We start from the raw sequence: 21,368 nt of genomic DNA on the forward strand, positions 1-21,368 counted from the left end.
CCGGTGTGCCATTTCTTACATGTATTAATATATACAGTATATATATATATATATATATATATATATATACACACACACATATGTAGTTATAATCAAAATTATTCAACCTCCAATGCAAATCTGATTTATTTGCCAGATGTACAAAATGTTTGCAGCAGCGTCTGCTGTTGAACTGCTGGAGCGAGATGTGCAGCTTCTGTTCCTGAGGGATCTGAGATATCCGTTCCAGCTCTGGGATATTATATTTATATTTATTGCCTTCGCTATCTTTTAATATCCTGTTCCTTGTTTGTGAAGGACAATGTAATCTTCTCTTAACTTTTTGGATTTTGGACCATTCTTTTGATTAGCCATATTTCAAACATCCAGTCAACAAGCCTCGCCAGTTCAGATATTTCATGTGTTCTAGCTCAAGCACACCTGGTGCAACTAATGAAGCCCTTGATTAGCTTGCGCTGTAGTCTATTGGCGATCAGCTTACGGGGTTCAATTTTCTCAGTTGAAATCAATGGGGTCGCTGTGTCCATTTCTTTTTCTGTCTGTGGACAACACCTGTCTTGTGTGTGTGTGCAGGGGGTCGAATCATTTTGAGACTGCAGAAGTTATTAAAAGTTGCATTTTCAGTTGAAATTACGGAAACCACCTGAAACATTTGTTGTGTTGAGCTATTTCAATTGCTTTTGCTTGATTTGCTCATTGCTAAAAGTCCAATGTTACAAAAATACCCCTATAAAGGGGAAGGCTATTCTGATTCAAGATTACCAGGAACATGAATTTAAAACAATGATGATTTGCACTGATAAATCATTTACAAAAAACACCATAAAAATATGAATTGTCCATATTGTGTCTAAGCAGGATGGATTCTGATTGGACAATTATTTATCGTTCATCAGCAGGACAAAAGTTATACAGAGTTGTTGGTGATATAGAAGTAAAAAACAATTAAAAATGTACTAATACTTTATAATAATTTATAATAAATACTTTAAATTTATCTCAAAATAATTCTGACGTTTTACTTTCAATTTTGAGAACAAAAGTTGAGAGATGTAAAATCAATCAAAATTCAAGGGCGGAAATTTTGAGAAAGAAAGTGAGAATTATGAGATACAAGATCAAAAGAGGATCAGAACTGCGAAATATAAACGCATAATTCTAGGAATTACACTTGGGAATCGAGCAGTGTTCGCTGAGTGACTGTGGTAACCATGGTGACTGCTGCACGTGTCCTGCCGCGGCTTCCGTAGCCCGTGTGCGGAAACCCCGCGCCATCATCAGACGAGCGACGATGAAGTGAAAGACACACAAGATGGCGGCGATCGGTGGATAGACGGACATTCACGTAAACATTTAAACGACCCGATCCAATTAGCCCTCATTCAGAGCCGTAACCGAGAGCCAAAGAAAGTTTAACGATACAGTAGACCGTTCACGCGAGAGTCTGACGATCACGAAGCTGAATCTCCGAGATTTGGCTCATTCTACAGGTAAACTGATTTCGTAGGCTTAAAATGATCGATTGGAGATCGAAAGCGAGTGTTGAGAGCTAAATAAACCGTTGAGTGAGTCTCGTCGGGTGGTTTCCAGGGGGCAGCGTGGTTTAGTGAGGTAAACCGGGGGTTCAGTGAGGTAAATTGGTGGTTTAGTGCGGTAGGATGTGTAGTTCCCGGCTGTGTGGATGCGAGGGCAGACAGTGCTAGTTTAGTGAGGGGAATATGCGCCAGGACTGCTAGTGTCGGAGAGGTTTGAGCTAGTGAAGATGAGCGACACCCGGAGGCGAGTGAAGCTGTACACGCTGAACGAGGACCGGCAGTGGGAGGACCGGGGCACGGGGCATGTGTGCTGCTCCGACGAGGAGACCTCGCTCACGGTCACCGCAGAGTCCGACGGTACGAGCCTCTTCACCACCACCACCATCATCATCGTCACGTGACCCCGAACTGATCTCTGTGTGTGTGTGTGTGTGTGCAGGGTCACTGCTGCTGGAGTCCAAGATCATCACCAGCACTGCGTATCAGAAACAGCAGGTAAGATACACAATCCTCATGCTTTCAGAAGCTCCTCACTGACTAAAGCTGCTCGCTTCCATATCAGGGTGAAAGGTTAAATAGATATTTCTCTTAACCCTCCCTGTGACCTTTGACCCCTCAGGACACGCTCATCGTGTGGTCCGAAGCGGAGAACTATGACCTGGCTCTGAGTTTCCAAGAGAAAGCCGGCTGTGACGAAATCTGGGAGAAGATCTGTCAGGTTTGTTCATTAACATGGATCCTGCGCTGAATCTGAGCAGTGTTGACGTGTGTGTGTGTGTGTGTGTGTGTGTGCTGGATACAGTCAGGTGACCCACACAACACAACACACAGCAGCTTTACAGAGACAGCAGATAGACGATAGTGCTGCAAAGTTTGTTTCCAGAAGAAAATAGCGTCACAGTCCAGCTGAAGTAAACTCAGTGATGCTTCATTTTTGTTGTAAAAAAGTTATTAATTTGCTTTTAAAAAAGTGATCAGGCTGATGTGTGTGTGATATCAGTGTAGGGTTGCTGCGGTCCTCCACTAGATCAGCTGTGTGTGCCTGAACTGCGTCTAGTCCTCAACTCTTCTGTGTTCGGCTACAGATGAACGCTGATCACACACACACACCTCTCCTTCCCTACGACAACCTCACGTTTAAAGTGTTTACATGTTTTATTGAACGGACTAGAAAAGGTTTTAACCTGAATCTGAATCCGAATAAAACTAGAATGGGACTTATCCAGTTCACTCCGCTTGTCATGTGACTGTCATCTTCCTCATCGATTGGTAAACTGTTTATTATCTGTGAAATAGAGCAGTAATTTTTGCATGACTCAAAACATCAGCATTAAGTGTAGACAGCGCATGTGTAATGCAACGCTTTCAACTCTTTTTGGTACATAAGAGATTGCATGTTGTTTTGAGGACGTGAGCGGTCGGCCCATTGGCTGTTCTCTGCTGACGGATGGAATTACTTTTGGGCCAATAATAATAATGATCGAAACTTTTCAGGAAACTGATGAAATCATAAATTGAAACAGAAAAAGCACATTTTCTACTTCGTTCTTAATGCACTGCATGTTTTGCTGACTATTGCTCATTTCGCTGATCTGAACTTACAGAGATTTCATTTTCGTCCGCAGTTCTGACTCCGAGCTCTCGTGGGGCCGGGGCTAGTGGCAGTGCGTTCTCATTGGCTACTGAGTTTTTGATTGACAGCGCCTTCATGGGTCTTCTTACGCTTGTGTGTGTGTGTGTGTGTGTGCGCAGGTGCAGGGCAAGGACCCGTCGGTGGAGATCACGCAGGACCCGATGGACGAGTCGGAGGAGGAGCGTCTGGAGGAGCTGGAGGCGGCGCACGTGCTGGACCTGCCGGCCTGCGAGCCGGAGCACCTGGAGGAGATCGCGGAGCTGGTGACGTCAGTGCTGTCCTCGCCCGTGCGCCGCGAGAAGCTAGCGCTAGCTCTGCTGAGCTCCGGGTTCATCCGCAAGCTGCTGCTGCTGTTCCGCTCCTGCGAGGACGCTCACCACCGACAGGTCACGCTCACACACACTCACACACACACTGTAGTCCACTGTGGATTACACGCTATTTCTCTAAGTCAAGTCGCTGTAACGGTGTAGGACTGTTTTTATAGACCATTTCACAAGATGTAAACAACACTGGTCCAGAAGCACTTCCTGTTTCAGTTTTTTAACACTACATAAAAGCTGGGATAAAATACAACCAACAGAACATTTAAAACTGAATTAAAAAGTTAAACAAACATCTTTAAGATGTTTTCTTTACATGTGAAATAAAGAAAACAGTTACAAACTGAAACAGGAAGTGCTTCTGGACCAGTGTTGTTTACATCTTGTGAAATGGTCTATAAGCATGACTGTGTGTAAACTAGGGATGGGAATCGATGAGATTTATAACGATCCTGCTGATCGATTCCTCAGCACTGTGGTGGAAAACGTTTTTCAGCTTTTTCAGACAAAAATAAGTTGTTTTTTGTTTTTAAGCTTAAACTTGAGTAAACAAACTGTACTTTTTATGTAAATTATGTAATAAATGGACCCTTATTGTAAAGGGTTACCGCATGTACCGCGTGTTAAAGTGATTTGTTATACACCGAATCGGACGTCCCGTGAGTTCAGTGTCGGACAGATGAGTTGTTTTAAAGTGAATCGGTTCAAATGAGTCATTAGTTCATGAATTGGCCGTGTCATCATCGGACGTGTGGCGTTGTGTGATTATCCCAGCGTTAGGACATCCCAAAAGATTTGACATCACAGAAAACATTTCATCACTGGACAGTTTTTATTTTGTGTGTTTAAAGGGATAGTTGAGCTCAAACTGTAAACTCTGTCAGTAACGTCTCGCCCTCGTGTTGTCCATCCATCATCTTCAGGACACACATGAGGATATGTGTGATTAAATCTGAGAGCTGTGTCACTCCTGCATAGGCTTCTGTTGTAATTGAAACTGGTCCAGAAAGTTATTAAAGACATCGTCACAATAGTCCGAGTGTTTACAGCGGCTCAACCTTGAGATGATCACGGACGAGAATACTCTCTGTGCTCAAACAAAAATAACGTCTTTATTCAACTGTGTTCGCTAGTGTAACAGCGCAAGCTTCTGTACGTCATGCAGCTGAGTAACGTGTGTGTGTGTGTGTCTTAGGCGCTGCACCACCTGTACGAGATCGTGCGTGGCGTGCTGTTCCTCAACAAGGCGTCTCTGTTCGAGGTGCTGTTCTCGGACGACTGCATCATGGACGTGGTGGGCTGTCTGGAGTACGAGCCGGCGCTGGCCCAGCCCCGCAGGCACCGCGAGTTCCTCACACACACCGCCCGCTTCAGGGAGGTCATCCCCATCACCGACTCCGAGCTGCGACAGAAGATCCACCAGACCTACCGCGTGCAGTACATCCAGGACATCATCCTGCCCACGCCCTCCGTGTTCGAGGAGAACTTCCTGTCCACGCTGTCCTCCTTCATCTTCTTCAACAAGGTGGAGATCGTCAGCATGCTGCAGGTGCGCTCACACACACACACACACACACACACACCACACAGACACCTCACACACACCTGCGCTCACACACACACACCTCACACACACCTGCGCTCACACACTCTCACCTGCGCTGACCCTCTGACACACCTGTGCTCGGGGCGCTTTAATCAGTTTCTGTGTGTGTGTGTGTGTGTGTGTTTCAGGAGGATGAGAAGTTTCTGACGGAGGTGTTCGCTCAGCTGACGGATGAAGCCACAGAGGACGATAAGAGGAGAGAGCTGGTACTACACACACACACACACCCTCTCTCACACACACACACACACACACACACACACACTCACTCGTGTTCCTCTGACCCCGCAGGTGAACTTCTTCAAGGAGTTCTGTGCGTTCTCACAGACGCTGCAGCCGCAGAACAGAGACGCCTTCTTCAAAACCCTGGCCAACCTCGGCATCTTACCCGCGCTGGAGATCGTGCTGGTGAGGAACACACACTCTTGGTGCTTTTCCGCTGCATAGTACGGTACGGTTCGGCTCAGTGCGCTTCGACTCGGCGCGGAACAGTTCGGATCGCTTTGCGTTTCCACTGCAGTAGTACCCCTTCAAAGTGTGTGGGACTGATCGTTATTTGCGCGCGCCTCTACTGCCATGACATCATCTTAAAAGCGCCACATTTTCAAACCCACAGCACAGGAACAATGGAGACTATCGAGGGGATGGTGTTCCTGATTCTCGGTATGTGGTTGTTTTTAACTGCTAGATGGAAAAATGTGTTTAAAATGAGGCTGATGGCAGCAAAACAAAAATACTGCTAAAAAGTGTCTCGTGTCGCAAATCCAATGACGCTAGTAGTGACGCTGGTAGTGACGATTCTGTCTGACCAATCAGTGATCTGCAGTGTTTCACGTCACATTTTAGTACCGGTACGGTACGCTTGGAACCTCAACAGACCAGGTACCATTTAAAGTGACCTGAAGCGAACCGTACCATGCAGTGGAAAAGCACCACAAGTGAGACGTACCGAACCGTACCGTACTATGCAGTGGAAAAGCGCCTTCTGAGCTCAGAGACGGCACACCAATAGGAAAGTGTGTCCAAACGTTTGACTGGTACTGTACTGTAATACACACAAATAATGTTGATACTGTATTAGGGGTGTAACAGTTCACAAAATTGACACTTCGGTTCAGTACGATACACTTGTGTCACGGTTCGGTTCGGTACGGTTCTGATACAGCAAAAAGAAAGAAATGCCAGAGAAATTGAATTAATTTTTTTAATTATATTTTTATTAAAACTAACGTCATAAAGTATGATATTGTTTAACTTTGAGCAATGATGGAGCTATTACTGTTGTGGTCACGCCAGCGTCTCTTACATTATGAGCGCTTGCCTACATTTGAACTAACGAAACTTTGGTCGGCAGGAAAAATGGTCTAATGAACCGTTCGGTTCAAAAATGCGTACCGAAAACCGAAGCGAAAGCCTCGTACCGAACAGTTCGATACGAATACGTGTATCGTTACACCCCTATACTGTATTATAATATATATTATCGGCCGATATATCGGTATCTGGCTTTTTGTTTAATCTGTATCGGCATCCAAAAATCCATATGGGTCGGGCTCTATCATACATGTGTGTGTGTGTGTCGTCTGAGCTCATACACGTGTGTGTGTGTGTGTGTTACAGGGCATGGATGACGTGCAGGTGAAGGCCGCCGCTACAGACATCTTCTCCTACCTGGTGGAGTTCAGCCCGTCGATGGTGCGAGAGTTCGTCATGCAGGAGCCACAGCAGGCCGACGACGTGAGCACACACACACACACACACACACACACTCAAAGCAATTTTTATAGCAGTCCGTGACGGACTGACACACACACCGCGATCTGAAGAGCCTCAGAAACACATGATTATTGTTGATATTGCTGAGTGTGTTTGAGATGCGATACAAATACGATTCAGAAAAGATTTCAGAATCCACATGTGGAGGTTGTTGTGATGAGCGGTGTGAGCCTGCTGACGGCTGTGTGTGTGTGTGTGTGTGTGTGTGTGTGCAGGACGTGCTGCTGATTAACGTGGTCATCAAGCAGATGATCTGTGACTCGGACCCTGAGCTGGGCGGAGCCGTGCAGCTGATGGGGCTCCTGAGGACCCTCATCGACCCCGAGAACATGCTCGCCCCCGCCAGCGTGAGTAACACACACACACACACACACACCCCGAGAACATGCTCGCCCCCGCCAGCGTGAGTAACACACACACACACACACACACAGTCTGATCCGGGGATAGCTGGAGTCTGATTGGCTGGGAGACAGTCTGATGATGGTTATTTGCTGGTTTATAACGTTCATCAAAGATATGTTGCATGAAAAGTCACAAAGAAACCAAACAAAGGTGACTCCATTTCTACTGTTCACAATAATCATTTAATCGCTAAAATAGGGCTGGGCGATATATCGCACAAAAAATAGTCTCGATAAGTCGATCCCCGAACGCCGCTCATACAGTTCAGAAGTTCGTTGAACTTCATAGAGTTCAGATCACTCAGCACGACGTTCGTGGTTTGACTTATCGAGACTATTTCCTAAGATGGCTCCTGTATAAGCGAAGTGAACTGTCTTCTTATTAAACGGTCTGCACACTTACACAGTTCTCAATGCTTCGTTTTGCATGTATGGAGCCTCATTATGTTACTGTGTTAGTGTGGGGCTATTTTGAGTCTTGTTAGTGGTATAAACTAGCGATTTCTATTTACTTAGTCAATGCCCCCATTACTAGCATTATACGCTAAACAGATTTTAGAGATAAAACTCTTTACATTCGATTATCATGAAAACAAATCTCAGAGAACGATTGACTTGGTACCGATGTTTTATTAGACCAAAGGTTCATTGTTCGCCGGAGTTCTCTTTTAATGAGTTGTGATTGGTGGCAACAAGGATTATTAATGTTACATCAGTTGAGATAGACAGGCGGATTATTGATCTCTGTGTTTCTAAATAAAGATAATGATTTGATCAGAATATTTTTTATTAAATATTTTAGGTTATAAGAAAAATACAGATATGCAGCAGAACCACAAAACTGTTGCTAACAAGTTACAGCAAATCATCTGAATACATTTCATTTTTCAGATCACGGCATGATTATGTCAAAACAACCAACACTATCAGATCACAGATGTCTTATTCGACTGCCATAAATCAATAACAGCAGACGCACAAAATTTAAAGTGAAAATATAAGTGTCAAGAGCCCAACTAAAGCAAACACTGATCTCCATAACGGTGGCTTACAATTTGTGATTTTCTCCTTCAGTGATTCTGCTTGTGATCATCAGGTGTCTTCAATAATGCTCAATCATCACTAAATTAATCACTTAATCATCTCATTAACTTTAACACTCATATCGTCCATCTGAAGGAGATTTACTGCTAATCAAGGAACCGGCTTTACTGATTAGATGCGCATGACAATATCGTGCGATATATCGCCCAGACCTACGCTAATGTGTGTGTGTGTGTGTGTGTGTGTGCAGAAAGCGGAGAAGAGTGAGTTCCTGAGCTTCTTCTACAAGTACTGCATGCATGTGCTGACGGCTCCTCTGCTGGCCAACACCGCTGAAGAGGACCACGGTGAGACACTGACCTCTGACCTGCAGCAGCTGAGCCGCGCCCCTCCTCTCACTGACACGTGTGTGTGTGTGTGTGTCTCCACAGATCTGACCGAGGGATCAGCGAAAGTCAACCCCGTGTGTCCAGGTACACATCACGCCACACACCACTCTCATACCACACACGCCACTCACTCGCCAGGCTCACGACACTCCACACACATGCCACGACACACACACACACACACACACACATCACGTCATGCCTCAGTCACACACGTGTCACGCCACACAGGCACGTCACATGCGTCAAGCCCAACGTTCTGCCACACGCATTACACATCGCTCACGTCCCTCCACACGCGTGTGCTGTACTGAGTGTGTGTGTGTGTGTCAGATAACTTCCAGACGGCTCAGCTGCTGGCTCTGATCCTGGAGCTGCTGACCTTCTGCGTGGAGCACCACACGTACCACATCAAGAACTACATCATGACCAAAGACCTGCTGCGGAGAGTGCTGACGCTCATGAACTCCAAACACACCTTCCTGGCGCTGTGTGAGTATCGCTCGCATCATCATGCTGGTCATCGCTCGTGCCCGAAACGCAGCAGCCGCTCTACACGAGTGTGTGAGGAGGACCTGACCTGCTCTAGTCCTCATGTGTTTCAGGCTCTCCTAGAACTTGTTGATTATTCTCCATTGCTGCGGCTCCTCTTTTCCCAGTCTGTCAGTAACGCTCTGTTTACTTCCTGTCTCTATGAAGCCCCTCCTCCTGAAAAGCACACTGTGCTCTGATTGGTCGGCTGGAGCGGTGTGTTGTGATTGGTCGAGCTCTTTTGATTGTGTTTGGGAAATGCCCCGCCCCTTTCCATAACTGCCAGTTTAACACAATACTGACTAAGTCAACCAGGCCCCGCCCCTTTATTCTGCGCATGAATTATTATAATGAGGAATATTGTGACGTGTTCCCGGGAGAAACTGGAGATACAGTGGAGGCGTTTCAGGAGTTCAGGAACACTGAGAACTGGAGCATCTCATGATCACACACTGAACACTGCACCAGTTCTGCATATCTCCATGTCCATCTGTTTAATATTCAGTCCAGTGCAGCTACAGTGCTCATATCTCACACACACACACACACTCATGTAGGTTATTTTTTGTTATTGCTCATTATGTATATGTTAGCCTATATTTATATTTTCTTCATCTCTCAGTGTGAGAAGAATATTAGCAGATGTTTGTTCAATGAAATGCAGATGGGATCAGTAACTGCAGTGAGGCTGACTGAGTGTGTGTGTGTGTGTGGAGCAGGTGCCCTGCGCTTCCTGAGGCGGATCATCGGCCTGAAGGACGAGTACTACAACCGCTACATCATGAAGGGGAACCTGTTTGAGCCGGTCATCAACGCCCTGCTGGACAACGGCAGCCGCTATAACCTGCTGAACTCGGCCGTCGTGGAGCTCTTCGAGTTCATCAGAGTCGTGAGTAGGGCTGGGGAAGCTAACACTCGTCCGTCACCGACGGCTGACACTAGCGTAGCGTTGGGTATCGTTTGAGTTTTAAAGATTGCGATTCTGCTCATCGATTCCTAATTTCAATTCCAGTTTGGCAAAAATTAACCTCAGATATCGTTTAGTGTTCTTGCTAAACCTGCATCATGAGCTGAAGAACACTTGCAGGAGTGTCATAAATTATTAGTCGCACAACTGAACAAAGATAGATTGGAACAAACAGTGTTTTAAGATTTTCAGGTTCAGAAACTGTAATCAAATGTAAAATAACACTGCACTTTTAAAATATGATTTAATACTATATTATAAATATAGTCACAGAGGTGGTTCAGTCAGGAGCGAGTGAGTGTTTTGATTAGTGTCATAGAGGCGAGAGCCTGCTGTAAGACACAGTGTTAGCGCCCTATCACATCACAGCAATCGCAGTCGACACGCGGAACTGAAATCTGTGTTTCTTATCGATTCTCCGGTTCGGGACACCCGCCGCTAGTAGAGGTCGGCGTCTGACCGCTGTGTGTGTTTGATCCGCAGGAGGACATCCGGTCCCTCATCGCACACATCGTGGACCACTTCTACCCGGCGCTGGAGTCCATCGAGTACGTGCAGACCTTCAAGGGCCTGAAGGGCCGATACGAGCAGGAGAAGGAGCGGCAGAGCCGAGGCCTGAGCAGGTGTGTGAGCGACACTACACACACACACACACACACTCTCTCTCTCTTCTTCTCTGCGGCTGCTCATCGATATCCGTTGATGACGTCCAAGCGTTTAGCGGTGAGATGTTAGATGATCAGTCTATCCTGGCTCTATGCTGGAGGACGTGTGTGTGTGTGTGTGTTCAGCTCCTCATCTCTACAGCTGCCGCCAGATGATCCTCAGGTCTGATCTTCCTCTTCCTCAAGGCGCTCTTCATCGGGTCCGTACAGCGCTGCTGCGAGCGTCGGCCGCACAGCACATGTTCTCTACAGTAGCACGTGTCCCACACCGCAGTGCCTGCTGGGGGATCGTGGCCTGCGGTTGGGCTTCAGTGTTTCAGTGTGAGGCACATGATCACGCCAGGGGATTCCCAGAAGGCAGTGTATGTGGCAGTGATGTGAGGCCTTGATGTGTCTTGTTACAACCCTGGCTCTAGGGATGCAACATAAAGGACACAAAGACCGAAATCTGCCAATCAAAAATAAAGTTTATTTTAATATAAAAAGAAAGAAAAAGGGACTGTAGGAACAAAACACTGCAGCAGCAAGAGCATGCGTCCTAGATTTAAGTAGCTCCTGTCAGGTGACACCAATTAGCCAGTTGATTGCAGGTGATCTACTAGGGAAAATGCAGTGACATCCAGATTAGAACACTCACACATAACAGTCTGCTGTAGGTTACCCATGATTCACAGCTGTAGAGGAGGGTGGTTTGGTATACGGCGAGCTGCGGAGGGATGAAGACGACCCCGAAGTCTCCCAAATTCAGCTGATGCCGGTTTCTCTCGGTGTCGTTCTCGATGCTGGCACTGTGGACAACGGCTCATCTCCAGCAGGAAGTGATGTGGTGGGCATCTCGGACTCGGCAGAGGCTCTAAACATGTCCTGATGTTGCTGTGAGGATCGTGTGATCAGAGATCCGGCCTGTCTCCGGTCAGAGGTCGAGTCCGGCTGCCAGTTTGATACTGTGTTGTTTATTTTCCTCCTCTCGCCCGCAGGGGTGGACTAACCCCATCAGCTGGTGTCCTGTCCGCCTCTATGGTTGACTGGGAAATGTTTAGGCCACCTTTTCTAGACCCTTCCTCAGTCGGGCTGAGCGGCGCGGCTAATTAGCAGCACCACACTGAGTGTACTGTACACACACACACACTAACACAGCATGCTCTTCTCACAGGTACCGTAGAGACGCGCACTCCTTCGAGGAGGACGAGGACACGTGGCTGAACGAGGAGGAGGAAGAGGAGGACGCGTCCGACATCAACAAGAGCAAGAGCGACTACGGCAAGTTCATGGAGAGCGAGAAAGGTATTCCTGCGTTCAGAATCAGTGTTTACGGCTCTGGGTACGCATGAAAACACAAACGTTACGCGTGTTCCTCTGGTTTCAGCTAAAGAGAGTCAGGACAAAGAGAACCAGCCGAAGCGCTCCACCACAGCCAGCTTTAAGTTCACCTTCGCTCATTCAGCGGCTAACGCTAACGCTAGCAACGGCTCCAAGCCTCCGCCCTCTTCCTCCTCCAGCGGCTCCAGGCCGGCAGCGCCTCCTGCTGGACACACGCCACGGGTGCGTACACACACACACACACACACTCTTACAGCAAGAGACACTCTCTACATCTGTCAGTGGCCTCAGAAGGATCATCCCTCTTAATTAGGATGTGTTTTCTGACTCCGTCGGCAGACGTTTCTGCACAAACTCGCTTCAGCAAGTCTTAATATCTTCTTCAGCCGTTTTGCTTCTCCAGTGAATGTATCTTGATTTAACCCTCATCCTTCCCTCGGGGCATTTTGACCCAGGACCCTGTCGCACTTGAACCACGAATACACACACAAAAGTTATAGTGGTTAAATCATAAAGTTTGTGGTTAAAATAAAAAAAGTAGCAAATCGTTCGGCTCAATCTGACCCCCTCAGGAGTGAGTGGAGTGCTTCAGTACACAGACAACCCTAAATATACTCAGTTCAAAATAAAAATGCTGAAACTTTACCAAAATCTACATGTGTATCTTCCTTCAGCTCCCAGCAGAACAGCTCATCTGCATATAGAGATATAAGCCCATTTTGAGTTATTATACTCCACACAGGGCTGGGCGATACGGCCAAAAATATCCCATCGCAGTATGTTGATAAATCTGTATTTATTTAAAAAAAAATGTTATTTCACATTCTGCCCGATGAAATCCTACAAACATTGTTGATATTGAAGGATATGGAACCAAATATAGTGAGCGCAATATATTATGTGCAAAAAGCTTTTGTTTTTAAATTGATTAAAGGATAATCTAAAAATGAAAAGAAAAAAGCATAAACTAATTCTATTAGCCTGCCTGTGATTACCCCACTATAATGGTCACTTTCAGAAATGTATACTTGTATCCACATATGACATGTTTATTGTCTCCAACAACAAATAATTTAGCAATAAGTTTATTTTATTCAGAATTACTATCTGGTGTGCTCGTCTGTTCAGCGGAGACTGGCTTGCAGAAGCTCGTCCTCCTGACAGTGACACGGACATGTTCATGATGTGGAGGATACGCCTGTGAAGTGTAAATTGAGGAAAGCTCCACACCGCTAACACATCCAACAGCGTAAGCGCTAATCTGCCCGTCAGCATCGTCACCCGCCCGACGCTGCTGGTGCTCTGAAACCCTCGATATAAGCGTGTCATGTTTAGGACCGCTTGTGTGATGTAGCCTCGCTACTGCATTAGCACACACTGCGACCGCCGCTGTCCACAGATGTGCTCGTACCAAACTCCTGTGGCGATAGAAACATGTTTTACGTAAAATATATCATACGAACTGGATATACCGCCCGGCCCTGAGTCCACAAGAGGTCAGAGGTCAGAGGTCAGAGACTCAGTGTCAGTTATTCAGAGCTGAAGTAAAAGGGTTGTGCAGGAAGTTGAGAGTTATTTGAATTTAAGTTGAATGTGCGTAAATTACTATCTATTTATTCTATCTAGTAATTTAAATAAAATAAAAAATAAACAATTTCCAATAAAATTTAAAAAATATCAAAATGGGGTTTCTGGGAAAGTAGTGTGGTTTTCGGCTTTAGGTGGGGGAGGGGAAGATGTGTGTAAAGCAGCAGGAACAGGAAGCACATCCTCACCTCTAGGGGGCACTGGTGTGCGTCTCACGCTAATCGTGTGTGTGTTCCTCAGACTGGACTTGTGGATTATCCAGATGATGAAGATGATGAAGAAGAGGAGGAGGAGGAGGAAGAGCAGGCTCCACGCAAGCGGCCCCGCCTGGGCTCATAAAGCAGTGTGTGTGTCGGGCTGAGCGAGGAGCGCAGCAGCTAATGACAGCAGCAGGGGCTGATGGGAGGCTAGCAGGACTAGCCGCGCTAATGAACGCTGGATTGGCTGACCTCTGGGACTGAAGAGGTTTTTTAACGAGTTCCTCTGGACGTTAGTGTTTATTAATGATTGACAGGAGCTCTCGCCAGTGTCGGTGCGGCCGCGCGTCGGAGAGATGGACCTGATCTCAGATCAGCTCTGTCCACACAACACTCGCGGATCACTAGCTCTTCTTGTTTTCCCCTCTTTTTTGTACAATTTCCTAACTAGCACCACCTCCATTAAAGAGCATTTGTATAAATTTGATATTTTTTACAATTTTCAGATTAAATTTGGTCCTGCAATTAAACAAGGTTGTTCATTATTGTGTTTTGTGTTTGAATGAGCCTTTCGTCGAATGGATAGAACAACAAAACATTTGAGACACACCTCCTATTTATTTATTCACAGAGCGTGTTCTGTTCGGTGTGAGGAAAACCTGCCGTGTTGTCGTGGTCATGTGACCATGTGAGGCTGCCGGTTTAGAGCAAGATTTAGTGTGTATGCTCTGAAGCGAGGTGTTTGTATCTCTCCAGTGACGGGCAGATTGTGTGCTCTAGTATGTTGTCTTGTTCACTGTTTCTGCTGATGTTGGCTGAAGTGGGTCACTGTGGTCAGTTGTGGGTGGTTTATGATGCCCGTATGTAGTCCCAGACAGGGTTGTGTTCAGGGATCATTACCTGAGTTGGGTTATCTACTCTACACGTGAGCTCCAGCATCTGCACTAGCACAGCAGGGTGAAGGTCCTCAACCGAAGACGGTAAACTGCCCGATTATGGGATGTTAACGGATCCTAGTGTGGTTTTGGCTTCTCCTACTACAGCAGGTTCACACTCATCAAACACACACCCTAATGTCCTCCTGATCTCCACTGCAGCTTCAGCTCTTTCCTCTCAGTGTCTGAAACGCCTTGATTCAGTCTCTCTAAGCCCCGCCTCTCTGAGAGCTGCTCTGCTCTGATTGGTCAGAAAGCAAACGCTTATTATCATGTCTGAATCTCAGCTCTTGATCACAGTGATGCGAACAGTGACGATGGCGAGGGTTTCACCACCTCTCCCAGTCTCAGATACACTAGTGTTTGAGGGCGGGGCTAAGAGCCGCTGCTCAGCCAATCAACACCAGAGGCTGGCGTTATGTTAAACTAATTAAATTAGACAAAAAAGAATTATTGATTGCAATGTCTAGTTCTGATTCTGAACCGTTGACTGTAAATACCAATCAAAACATAATAACAATGTTTGTTTCTCAGTGGAAAACATGCATGTTTGGTAGAGCTGATCAAGGGGATTATCAGAGACTATTCATATAGAGACACGCCCCTTCCTCAATCCTCAATACAACTATATAGGGAAAACCCGTAACACCAAAGATGGCGGTTGTATGCACATGCCCCGCCCCTCCCGCTGGACAGCCAATCGTCTGAAACAGTCAAGCCGGAAAACACGTAAGTCTGGGTCCACCGACACATGGCACAGTTGAGGTCTGCGACAGCGGAGACGAGAACCTGTGCGCATGCCTGTGGAGAAAAGACCTTTTTAAACCTTATTTTGGGGAAAAGTCATCAAACTTTTTCAGTGATTTTGAGGCTTGACCTAATATAGCTCCTCCTCTCTACATGTAATGGGTGTGGCTTGACCTCAATTGTCAATTCATTTAAATAGTAAAATCAGTAAATTGTTCTAGTGTTGCAGGATCAGGCTGTTGCTGTAGTGGCGAATGAGAGCGGCTCACACACACACACACACACACACACACAGCTGTCTGCACACACACATCACCGCATCAGCAGGACCTGCACCTGGAGAGGGACAGGTGGGGATTGCCCTGAGCCATCTGTCCGTCCGTAAACACACTCCCAGTGTGCTGAAACCACACGGACACCACAGGCACTACTGTATGACACTGTTTACATGAGAATCATTGTTCATTACACTGCACTTGGATACACTGTCAATGTGGCTGTGGACGATTAACGCCTCATTAACTTTTTATGATTTTAGTTTTTTTCTATTGATACATCTTAAAATGAGTAATCAAAAATCTCTATCACAGTGTTAATATTTTAATAACTTGCTCAGAACACTGTGAAAAATGTGTGAGATGCGACTAACCTGGTTAGGTTTAACCCGTTTAACCTCTGTAGAAGAAGGTTTGCATTTATAGTTTCTCCTTAACACCAGTTTGTGTTTGTTAATCTATCACTCATTCACGAGTTATTCACGACATAATGACCCTTTTCACGTTTCCGGGTTTCTCAGAAGCGGTCAAACGGAGCTTCTTTTTTGTGTTCCCACTTGCTCAAATACCAGAAACTCTAAAATAGTGTTTTCTTGAGTTCCGACTTTCGATAAGAGAATAAAATCGAGATTGTCAGAAGAGGGATGTCAACTTACGCCACACAGCGTTTACTTGTTTTTGTAATTTTATTCAAAGCCAATGGTAATATAATTGTAAGCAGCTAAAGTGTTATAAATGTACATAGCCTATATATAACTTTGCACCATTTACGATGTGACCTCCGTTAAAACGCGTCATCACGGTCTGTGAAAAGGGTCCGTAGCCTAAGGCTAAACTTTTTGTAAGTCATTTCTACATTTCTAACAGTTTCTGTCATAATTTCAACTTACGACACAATTTTGACTTTAGAATGTATGATTTACAAAAGCATTTTTCTTATGTGGCGGGAATGGCCGCAAACCAGTTTTTTTGCTTGAAGCCACGAGATGTCACTAATGATTCATTTGACAAATAAGAGATTCATATAATTTCTGTCCACATATTGCCAGTTAATCTATTTTGTTTTATTATATTATAGGCTCCTGAGTGTTAAGCGCGCTGCTTCGTTATTTTCTCCATGTCGGTTTATAACGGTTCATTATTTCAAGTGTGTGTGTGTGTGTGTGTGTGTGTGTGTGTGTCTCAAACTCAGTCAGTGTTTCCAGACTGTGCTTCCTCCCTCCGGATGTCGCCTAGTAAGGGAGCATCAGGCGCACAGTGGGCGTGTTCGCAATGGCATACTCCTTGTACGCAGGGTGTATCATACACTACCCGTTATGCGTATACAGTACCTATGAATGAAATAAAACTGCGGTGTTTATGTCTGATAACTGGACAGGTCATTTCACATACTCGAGTTTATCCGTTACAGTCGCTGTTTATTAGTGCAGCCTGTTCGCTGCGGGCGTGTCATTCACATTCATTTTATATAATTTATTATTCTTTCTTTATATTGAATTTACAGTAGAGGAACACAGTCAAACTAAACCCATCTGGTGACCCCCGGTGTGTGTGGCGGAAGTGTGCCGCAAATCAGTGCCCTCGGTAGTGTGTTTGCTGTAGTACAGGCGGCGCTTTGTTTCAGTCACACACACACACGCGCTCGACGCTCCCCGCACAGTTCCCGCTGGAAGCTCGACACGTCACGGCGAATCTAACGGAAAACAACGGCTTTTCTCTCGGGATGAAGGGAGAGTTCGCGCCGCTGGTCTGAGGAGGCTCCGCGCAGGGTTTCCTCTCAGAGAGCCGGGATTCGGGCTCGGGGATCGGGCTCGGAACTGCAATATTCTCCCGCACTCCTGCTGTGGGATCTGGAGGAATAATACGCGATGAATGTCGACAGAATGAGCGCGTTATAAGCACACTCCTCTCAGAGCTCTCCCGCTTTATCCCTCACGGACACGATGGAGGAGGTTTTCACGGCTTTGTTGGAGGATTTTCTGCAGTCTCCTCTGGTGTGCTGGGTGAGCGCGCGCTTCATCAGATCATTCATGTGTGTGTGTGTGTGTGTGTGTGTGCTGCCTGCGCGTTCATGTGTGTGTGTGTTTGCAGGTGAAGACTGTCTCTCGGCTCCAGTCGGATGGCTCTCATCTGTCGGAGTTCATGACTTTAGTGGACGGGGTTTATCTGAACGACATCATGCTTCAGATGTGAGTACAAACAGATGCGCGTTACCGTGAGTGAAGATCTGGAAACACTTCATAAACCCTTTACCATCAGCTGATCAACCTTACAGTAGTCTAATACAGTGCTTTACACACACACACACACACACACACACACACACACACACACAAATACATATATATAGGATGAATTCAGGCTGGTTATACATGTGACTGGTCCAGTATCATCATCACAACTGTGATTGGGCCTTAGAGGATCACATGACTGATGTTTGTGATTATGAGTGTCATATTGCTTTTGTACAACAGTTCAATAAGTCAGTAAAACAAACAGTGCAGCCAATCAGATTTGAGGATCACAAATATGTTTAGTCACAGACTGCTTCTGATTGGTCGATCTTACTAAACTCATATCACCTCGGATAATCATTAGAGTGATTAATGCAGTGATGTTTTAATGTTTATGATGTAGTGACCCTTCAGCGTGTGTGTGTGTGTGTGTGTGTGTGTGTTCACTGTATCACACCAGCTGTTCCTGTACATGAACATCAGTGTATCCGCAGTGTGTGTGTGTGTGTGTGTTCTCTGGCTGTCATCTGTGATTATTGTGTATTCACTGACAGATTCATGTGTGTGATGTGTTCAGCTGCTACACACACACACACACACACACACACACACACACACAAACACACACAAGTGCATGATTGTTCTGCTCACTGACGCCTGTGTGAGCACCAGTGTGTGCGTTGTGTGAGAGTAGCAGTGTGTGAGAGAGTGAGAGTAGCCTTGTGTGTGTGTGTGTGTGAGAGAGAGAGAGAGAGAGAGAGAGCACAGTGAGTTCATTGCCCACTCTGGTCTTGAATTGACTTTTCTGAACGCAGGGATGCTGTGAAATGCAGCTTTAATGATGCAGTGTTTGTAATAATCACAGCGGTGTGTGTGTGTGTGTGTGTGTGCTGGTCTGGAGGTGTATGATAGTGATGCGTCACACAGAATTCATCAGTAAAAAAATGATGATTATAATAACAGTTGCCATGATTGCTTAAAGGGCATATTGCAGGTTAGAGGACCCAACGAGTCAATGCATAGAAAAACAATGTAGGAACTAGATTTTCTTTAAAATATACGTATAAACACGCTATAGAAGCTTCTGCAGTCGTTTTTGTGAGAAATTTTTACTTCCGCGTCTGAAAATGGGCGTGGCGGGCGTGACGCAATGAGCGGGAGAGCCGTCGATTCACACAACAGGAAAACAATGGATCGCATGACATTTCGGACGCTGAGGAAATACTCGTATGACGGATCAAGCCATAAAGTTATGAGCCTGCTATGCTAAAGAGATCAGGGACAGGCCAGGATAATGTCAGAGACAAATTGAGCTGTGATGTGAGGAGAACCAGTGGAGAACAGGACAGGTGCCTTTAGGTGAGAGACGTGCTTATAGTACACGCTCGCTAACGATATACACTGTGCTCACAATATTGGACAGATTATTATGATCCTAACAGGCCAGCAGACATTAATATGTTTAGGGTAGATTTATATACTATTAAATGTATAAAAACTTTACTAGAGTATATTTCTATTGTACTAAAAGCACTCAGGTAAAATTTTAATACATATTTTTCACCTGGGTTATAACATAAACAGAACATTAAAGATTTGAGTATTTAAACAACCCATTTTGTTTTTCAATTACAAGTTGCCTTTAGGGCATGACAAGACTAAGTTACCTATATATCACATTATTTGATGCCATTGGTATAGTATACGACGATCAATAGTCTTGCTTCTGTAACGGATGTTGATCGCCGGGATGCTAATCATTTGATCTGAAGTGAACGCTACACACGACCGCGTTTTCCGAAGCCGACGTGGAAGAGAAATCCCGTCTCTTCACCTACACAAACCGCACCAGGAACGAAAGATATAGGCTGTAGCATTGTCCCTTTTCTTGTAATGGAAACTTGTGGACTCGACCTTGAAGTCCTGACAGGCCGGAGTTTATGCAACCTCCACAAACACAATAATTTACCATGACGATGATAAATTAAAATAAAAAAGTATCGACTGACGAGCGCTCTCACTGAACACCAAGGTTCAAGGTTCAAATTTATTTATAAAGCACATTATAATACAACAGGAGTTGACCAAAGTGCTGTACATACGATAAAATAAAGTAAACTGCACACAACATGCTGTACAGAAGATAAAAAAATAAAAGGAAGTAAAAAATCAGTGAATCACAGTTAAATTTTACGCCTTTCTATGGACATCACAACCTCTCAATAAAAATAAATTTCACCAATACGTACACATCGACCTATTACATCAACACGTACTCATGGACAGTCGAACGCTAAAGCAAAAAAGTACGTTTTTAAGTGACCTTTAAAATCAGTGATGGAGGGACATTCCCTGATATATTGGGGTAAACAATTCCACATCCTGGGGGCAGCTGCTGTAAAAGCACGGTCTCCTCTCAGTTTCCTGAATGTACGCGGTACCACCAGGAGATTCGTTGATTCTGACCTCAATGTTCTTTTTGGTTTATGTACCTGGATAAGATCCGCTATATAAGTAGGGGCAAGATCGTGTAATGCTTTAAAACAAAATAAAATTTATCCTGTATGGCACTGGCAACTAATGTAGTTTTTGTACTATCGCGATAATGATATTGATTCGATATATCGTGCACCCCTATGTGTAAGGTAGCGTTAGCCAGTGTGTGTAAGGTAGCGTTAGCCAGTGTGTGTAAGGCAGTGTGTGTAAGGTAGCGTTAGCCAGTGTGTGTAAGGTAGCGTTAGCCAGTGTGTGTAAGGTAGCGTTAGCCAGTGTGTGTAAGGTAGTGTTAGCCAGTGTGTGTAAGGTAGTGTTAGCGAGTGTGTGTAAGGCAACGTTAGCCAGTGTGTGTAAGGTAGCGTTAGCCACTGTGTGTAAAGGTAGCGTTAGCCAGTGTGTGTAAGGTAGCGTTAGCCAGTGTGTGTAAGGTAGTGTTAGCCAGTGTGTGTAAAGGTAGCGTTAGCCAGTGTGTGTAAGGTAGTGATAGCCACTGTGTGTAAAGGTAGCGTTAGCCAGTGTGTGTAAGGTAGTGTTAGCCAGTGTGTGTAAAGGTAGCGTTAGCCAGTGTGTGTAAGGTAGCGTTAGCCAGTGTGTGTAAGGTAGCGTTAGCCAGTGTGTGTAAGGTAGTGATAGCCACTGTGTGTAAAGGTAGCGTTAGCCAGTGTGTGTAAGGTAGCGTTAGCCAGTGTGTGTAAGGTAGTGTT

General features: G+C 45.4%; 2 protein-coding genes across 6 annotated transcripts in view; both read left to right on the plus strand.

The window, feature by feature from the left end:
- The first annotated feature begins 73 nt into the window (after positions 1-73).
- ppp4r3b (protein phosphatase 4, regulatory subunit 3B) lies at positions 74-14,522 on the plus strand. Its single transcript, XM_039679284.2, has 17 exons — positions 74-1,892; positions 1,975-2,030; positions 2,155-2,253; positions 3,288-3,554; positions 4,687-5,040; positions 5,226-5,303; positions 5,389-5,505; positions 6,718-6,834; positions 7,089-7,220; positions 8,572-8,668; positions 8,753-8,794; positions 9,044-9,202; positions 9,961-10,130; positions 10,692-10,831; positions 12,027-12,157; positions 12,240-12,415; positions 14,021-14,522. Exons 1-17 carry the CDS (start codon positions 1,763-1,765, stop codon positions 14,117-14,119), a joined length of 2,364 nt encoding a protein of 787 aa, XP_039535218.2. The 5' UTR covers positions 74-1,762; the 3' UTR covers positions 14,120-14,522.
- Positions 14,523-17,401: 2,879 nt separating this feature from the next.
- The window catches only part of ccdc88ab (coiled-coil and HOOK domain protein 88ab), a 59,775-nt gene continuing 55,808 nt past the window's right edge, over positions 17,402-21,368 (plus strand). For 2 of the 5 annotated variants that reach the window (XM_039679283.2, XM_089117379.1), the window contains exons 1-2: positions 17,427-17,937; positions 18,026-18,123. In XM_039679283.2, coding sequence (XP_039535217.2) covers positions 17,878-17,937; positions 18,026-18,123 — 158 coding nt within the window. In that variant the 5' untranslated portion in view covers positions 17,427-17,877. Of the gene's footprint in view, positions 17,938-18,025; positions 18,124-21,368 lie in introns of all 5 variants that reach the window. The other 3 variants (XM_089117378.1, XM_039679282.2, XM_089117377.1) reach the window with 3 other exon arrangements.

Source organism: Pimephales promelas, chromosome 11 (assembly GCF_988280905.1).
Source record: "Pimephales promelas chromosome 11, fPimPro1.hap1.1, whole genome shotgun sequence".
Lineage (NCBI taxonomy): Eukaryota > Metazoa > Chordata > Actinopteri > Cypriniformes > Leuciscidae > Pimephales > Pimephales promelas.

Bases quoted from the DNA above. Each gene is read 5' to 3' on its own strand.
- ppp4r3b (XM_039679284.2), top strand. From the start codon at position 1,763: ATGAGCGACACCCGGAGGCGAGTGAAGCTGTACACGCTGAACGAGGAC. The intron at 5,304-5,388 runs GTACTACACACA...CTGACCCCGCAG, and splicing joins ACGATAAGAGGAGAGAGCTG to GTGAACTTCTTCAAGGAGTT. The intron at 8,669-8,752 runs GTGAGACACTGA...GTGTCTCCACAG, and splicing joins CACCGCTGAAGAGGACCACG to ATCTGACCGAGGGATCAGCG.